This window comes from Helianthus annuus, chromosome 3, assembly GCF_002127325.2.
Source record: "Helianthus annuus cultivar XRQ/B chromosome 3, HanXRQr2.0-SUNRISE, whole genome shotgun sequence".
Lineage (NCBI taxonomy): Eukaryota > Viridiplantae > Streptophyta > Magnoliopsida > Asterales > Asteraceae > Helianthus > Helianthus annuus.
Genome location: NC_035435.2, coordinates 173293924 through 173299923, shown reverse-complemented (window position 1 = coordinate 173299923; position 6000 = coordinate 173293924). Strand labels below are relative to the sequence as shown.

General features: G+C 35.4%; 1 protein-coding gene across 1 annotated transcript; it reads right to left on the bottom strand.

Annotated features, from left to right (window-relative positions):
* Positions 1-1093: 1093 nt before the first annotated feature.
* On the bottom strand, positions 1094-3351 carry LOC110930957 (UDP-glycosyltransferase 87A2). Its single transcript, XM_022174345.2, has 2 exons — positions 2805-3351; positions 1094-1959 (listed from the first exon to the last, which is right to left on the bottom strand). Exons 1-2 carry the CDS (start codon positions 3283-3285, stop codon positions 1094-1096), a joined length of 1347 nt encoding a protein of 448 aa, XP_022030037.1. The 5' UTR covers positions 3286-3351.
* Between the last annotated feature and the right edge of the window lie 2649 nt (positions 3352-6000).

Here is a 6000-nt window from a genome sequence, read left to right as displayed (position 1 = left end):
AGGTAAAAAAATGCGAAAAAAATTAAAAAATGTGATTTTTTTTTCAAAATATCTAAAAAGTTATAAAAGAAGATAAACAACTAATGATAAAAATTTCAACTTTAGCCATTATCCCATTACAAATAGAATGCCAAAACGGGCCTTAATACACCAAATACGTCCAAATGAGTCAAAATAAACCAAATACGTCCAAACAAGTCAAAAAACACCAAAATATGTCCACGCAAATCACCGAAACTCAACCCTAACGAGATCTGAATCTCGTTCAAAACACAAACCGACAGTGCGAATAAAGTAGAATCACGTACGAATGCAGGGTAGGGTTTACAATTGTTATAGTTGATTGTTTTGGGTTTTGATTTGTTTGTAATTTTTTTTTTTTATATTTGTTTGATTTGATTTGATTTACGATTTGTAATATTTGATCCTTTTGGGTTTTGATTTTGTTTTGATTTATTATATTTCTTTTTTTTTTATTCCATGTCATCATGTTTAAAAAAAAAAGTTAAATAAATGTCATGTAGGACTATGACTTGCTCTTCAGGTAAAATATCTAGCATTAGAACACCAAAATAAAATTGAATGATCTAATTGGGACAATAAATTTTATTAGTGACCTAATTAGAACACTCCTAAAACTTCATTACTATTCTGTAGCATATTCCCTTATTATTATTATTATTTTTAAAAATTTCAGTAACTTTTTTCCTTCACTTATATTAATACCAATTTGTATCTGATCTTTATCACAAGAATATAAATATGGTCGTAGACGTTCATTCAATCGTAATAAAATTGCTTACCGTCTACCGAAGTTGACAATTATTTATTTCTACGATATATCTTATTTATTTCTATATTTAACCAAAACCGATAATGACCAAAAGTCCGTCGCAAAACGCGAGAGAATCCCACTAGTGTTTAATATAATCATAAAACGAACGAACAAAGTAGACACAAGTTTGGTGACTCAAATTAATCTGGCACATTTCAACATCCATTAAGAAGTTTTAAGTTGAACCCATTTTAACACACTATTCAACTTACACAACAAAGCCATCTTTAACACATACATGACTACGTACACTTATTACTATTTTGAAATGTCACGAATAAAAGAATCAATATCTATTTGACAAGAACTTCCTTCTCGTGTCGCTCTTCGACAAATCCTTTCGACTTCTTTCGCACGTTTTCTAATTTCTTTCCCCGTTTTACTATCCGGATCCATAAAACTACTTATGAGTTTTGAGATTTCTGCTCGAGTGACCATAGTACGCTCATCGATCATCACCCTCCTTCCGGTTTTCCAATCTTCAACTATCATCTTACTATTCGGAACTTGATCCCAAACTATTGGAAAAGTGATCATCGGCTTTCCCGAAAAAGCGGCTTCTTTCGTTGAATTCCACCCGCAATGTGACCAAAATGCTCCTACCGAACTATGGCACAACACGCGTAGTTGGTCGCACCAAGGTATAACGATCCCTTTTTCGTCATTTTCCGGTTTAAAACGAGATGTTTCCCCACGTGCAATCCACATGTATCGTATTCCACTATCTTGCACACCCGCTACGATTTCATCCAGTTGGGCACTTGACACCGAGAGAAAACTCCCTTGGGAAATGTACAACACTGAACCCTTTGGTTGACGGTTTAACCATTTTATGTAGTCAGGAGTATTTTCGTCATTTTGTACGTCGTTCAAACTAAAGTAAGGAATAGAAGGTCCGATAGTGTATGTGGGAATGGAAAGAGTCGATTTTAACGCATCAATAACTTCAGCTTCGAGCTCGTAAACCGATACGAATATAAGGAACTGAGCTTTTGCGGACATCAAAATGGCATCTAAAGCTATCGACGTAGTTTCCTTGCTCTTGCCATTAAAGCCTGTCACCAAATCGGCCACCCGAATCGGAGGAACTCCAGGTATGTAATCTACTATTTCTTCGGTATTTCCTGTACAATAGCATATTAAATTTCAGATATATTCGTATACACGACTAGAGAATTGTTCGTTTTCTACGTTAAAATTCATTCGAAATGCGTAGGAAACGAATATTCTCCAACAAATTCCACAAAAAAAATGATTTTGTGTAGGGTGCAAGCGAGCCGAGCTACTCGCGAGCTACTCGAGCTCGACTCAAAAAAAAACTCGAACGAGCTGAGCTTAAACGAGCTCGAGCTCAAGCCCGAGCCTAAAAACAAGCTCGTTTAGTAAACGAGCCCGAGCCCGAGCTTCCCTTATCGAGCTCAAGCCGGCTCGCGAGCCCTAACGAGCTTTCTTTTTATATATTTTTTATTAATATATTAAACATATATTTAAATAATAATATTTACGATTTATATAAATATAAAAAAATGACTAAATTATATGTATAACAATAATTATAATTAATAAAAATTAATAAACAAATACTAAACGAGTCGAGCCCGAGCCGAACTCGAGCTTGAAGATTTACCTTCGAGCCGAGCTCGAGCTTTAGAAATAAAGCTCGAATCAAGCCGAGCTCGAGCTTTCATATGTTAAACGAGCTCGAGCTCGAGCCTGGTCGAGCTCGGGCTCGGCTCGGCTCGTTTGCACCCCTAATTTTGTGGGATACTTCTGTTAGACCGGTCTGACCAGTGGACCTATATATGAACCGTTTTACCTATATATGAATCATTTTTTGAATCAGGTCTCATTTGTGGACCAGTAAGACAACCGGTTTAACATCCGGTTCAATTATAAAAACACTTATTTTAAGGGCTCATTTTTACTTATTCCTTGGACTCACAAAATACAAGATTTTCGTCTAACCCACCTGAGAAGTTTTCACCAACATGGCCATTTTCAACGAGAAGATGGTAATGATACATCATGGAAAACACAGTCGCGGACATTGTGAACAAACTGGCAACCGGAATATTCATCCGGTTGCCTATACCCAACACCCATGTAAAGTAAGTATCGTATAAGAGTACACTTATTGGTACCCTCATCCGGTGGAGCAACTGCTCCACCGGATGTTCCATTTTTGTTTGGGTGGCTTTTACAAACCCTGGGAAATCAGCGGCTCGGTACACCTCCGATGGAATAACATTGGGGATAGTAGCGAATTGGACGTTAGGCGGTTTAGGCTCGCATTCGATGAAGCCCAACCATTCTTCGGTGACGATGAAGGTGATGAGAAAGTCTGAAGGTCGGCGCAAAGCAATGAGCTTGCAAAGGTTCATCATAGGGTTAATGTGGCCCCTGCCGGGGTATGGTATCGCCACCACATGGTGGCTGATGGGCTCCGTCATTGTTGATTGTATATTTGTGGAATTTACCGAGTATGGTGATGATGACGGTGGAGGATAGGTTGTTTGGTGGTGTACCTGAATTATATTTGTTCCAAACATCAACTACACAAATCTTTATGTATTCGTCAGTTTTGTCCAAAAAATTGGATTTATTATATGATATTTTTATATGAAATTGAATTGGATATTTGTTAGTCGGTTTTGTCCGTTAAATTGGAAATATTTTATATAAAAATATATAATATTTTATCTGTTGGTCAAGTTTGTCCATTAAACTGGAATTATTTTATAATATTTTTGTATTATATTATATTTAAATATACAATAAAATTATACGTAGTGAGAGTGAAACAATTAACCGTTTTGTGGACTCGCAAGCATGGCTATATGTAAGGGGTTCATTCGTTTTTACTGTTACATCATAAAGTGAGTGTATACTGCTACTACTACTACTGCTACATAGGCATGATCTTTCACTCACTCTTTTCACCTTTAGGGTGTAATTATTTTACAAGTAACGGCCTAAGAGAGAATGTTTATTGACGCTTCACCGTCAGATCACCCAGGCGTTACCCATTACATATAGCCTAACTCTAAAATATATGCCTTTTAGTAGGAAAGCTTTGAAGCATGTTTTTATATTTATAATTAAGAAAATGGTTTATGTGTAACACCCGTATAAAATATGTCTTTTTTTATATTATATTTCACCAAAACTGGTCCTATATTTTTTCTCTTTTAAACGAGAGCGAAAGCATTCGTAATAAAATAATGTGATAAAATAACTATCTTAAAATTTCACATTATATATTTATTTGATAAGTCGAGTTAGTTTACTACACCACAACTTATTTAGATAACCCATTCTTTATACATCAAAAGTGGGTTATAAACATATGTTCGATCCTTAAACGTACCGAAAGTCGACTCCTTCAACCCCGCACTGGTGGTTTACCTGGAAAACATTATTTAAACAACTATTAGCCAACGTTAAGTGAATTCATAAATCAACTATAATGTTTTCCAGGTCATAGTTTTCTACCCCACCATATTCCACTTATGGCAATTTTATAATTAACTGTGATTTTAACAACTATTCACCCGACGGTGATATAACGAGGCTGACCACTCAAAGGTGGCTAAACGACTTGTTAACCAATGGTAACTTAACAACTGATAACTCGAGGGTTATATTAACAACTTACTACGTGAATTTCGTGGCATCAAATGTGTTTCTCCCATTTTACAACTAATATCATTTTATAACTAATCATATAAAATGATAACATTTACACCAACTATGCTACACACATAGCATACAACTGGTAGCACATTAAATAATGTTAGATGAGTCGTATGAATTCACCTGAACGTCTAGAGAATCCTTCTGGTAAGTCCTAATCACTTTTTATCTCCTATAACCAAGTATTATACATAAACTTTAATATCTAGTACCCATGCTAAACTAAATTGTACATATACCCTATTAATGCCCACCAACTACTACTAATAATAATAGTAATAGTAATAGTAAGAGGAATAGTAATAGTGCACATGGCTTTATAGCCTAGTGGTATCTTAGGGATGAGATAATACTAATAGTAATAGTAATAGTAATAGTGCACATGGTTTTATAGCCTAGTGGTATCTTGGAGATGAGATAATACTAATAGTAATAGTAATAGTGCCCATGGCTTTATAGCCTAGTGGTATCTTGGGGATGGGATAAGGCTTTGGGACCAATAGGTCCTGGGTTCGATTCCCACAATGGGGGTTTTCCCATATTTATTGGGTTTCCTCCTGAATCGGTGTATAGGTTTTATGCCTAATGGAGATGGATATGATCTGGTGGTTCCGCTGGTGGCACGATAATACTCCACTGGTCCGTCAGTGATTCAAATTTGTCGTTCAAAAAAAATAATAATAGTAGTAATAATAACAATAATAGTCGGGTAGCAACCACAACTCTTGTGTAACTGAGCCATCAATATTGGCAGGTAAAATACCTATCTGACTAAATTTCTATATAATAATATTATTATTATTATATAGAAAATTAGTCAGATAGGTATTTTACCTGCCAATATTGATGGCTCAATAAGAGTTGTGGTTGCTACCCGACTATTTTTCGTAACCAAAGTTCCCCACTAACCACTATCGTATATCCCGAACACTATTCTTCTTACTTTGCTCAGAGCACCAATTACCTACGTATACAATTAACATGGCCAGCAATATTTCCAAATTGTTATTGGTGGGTTTTGGCGGCTAGCTTAGCTGCTTGCTTTTTTTTTTTTTAATAGTTTTGTTTTGTGATTGGCTAAAAGTGCCGGTGCTATTTTCTTTTATTAATGAGTTTATAATAGTTGTTTATAACTTCTGCTGAATTACAACTTTATCCCAAGTTTAAAATTACGATTTTCCCCCCGTTAAAAATAAAAATTTTTCCCCTCAGTTAAAATTACGCTTTTGCCCTCATTTCAAAATAAATTTATGCTTTTGCCCCCGCTATAGTCCTGCGAAATTACGATTTTATCCCCAGATTGAAATTACGATTTCGTCCCCAGTTCAAAATAAAATTTTGGTTTTGCCTCGCGTTAAAAATTATGATTTTGCACTCATCTAAAAATTACGATTTTTGCCCCCAGTTCAAAATAAAATTATGGTCTGTACTCAGTTCAAAATATGATTTTGCCTCCATTTCAAAATTACGAT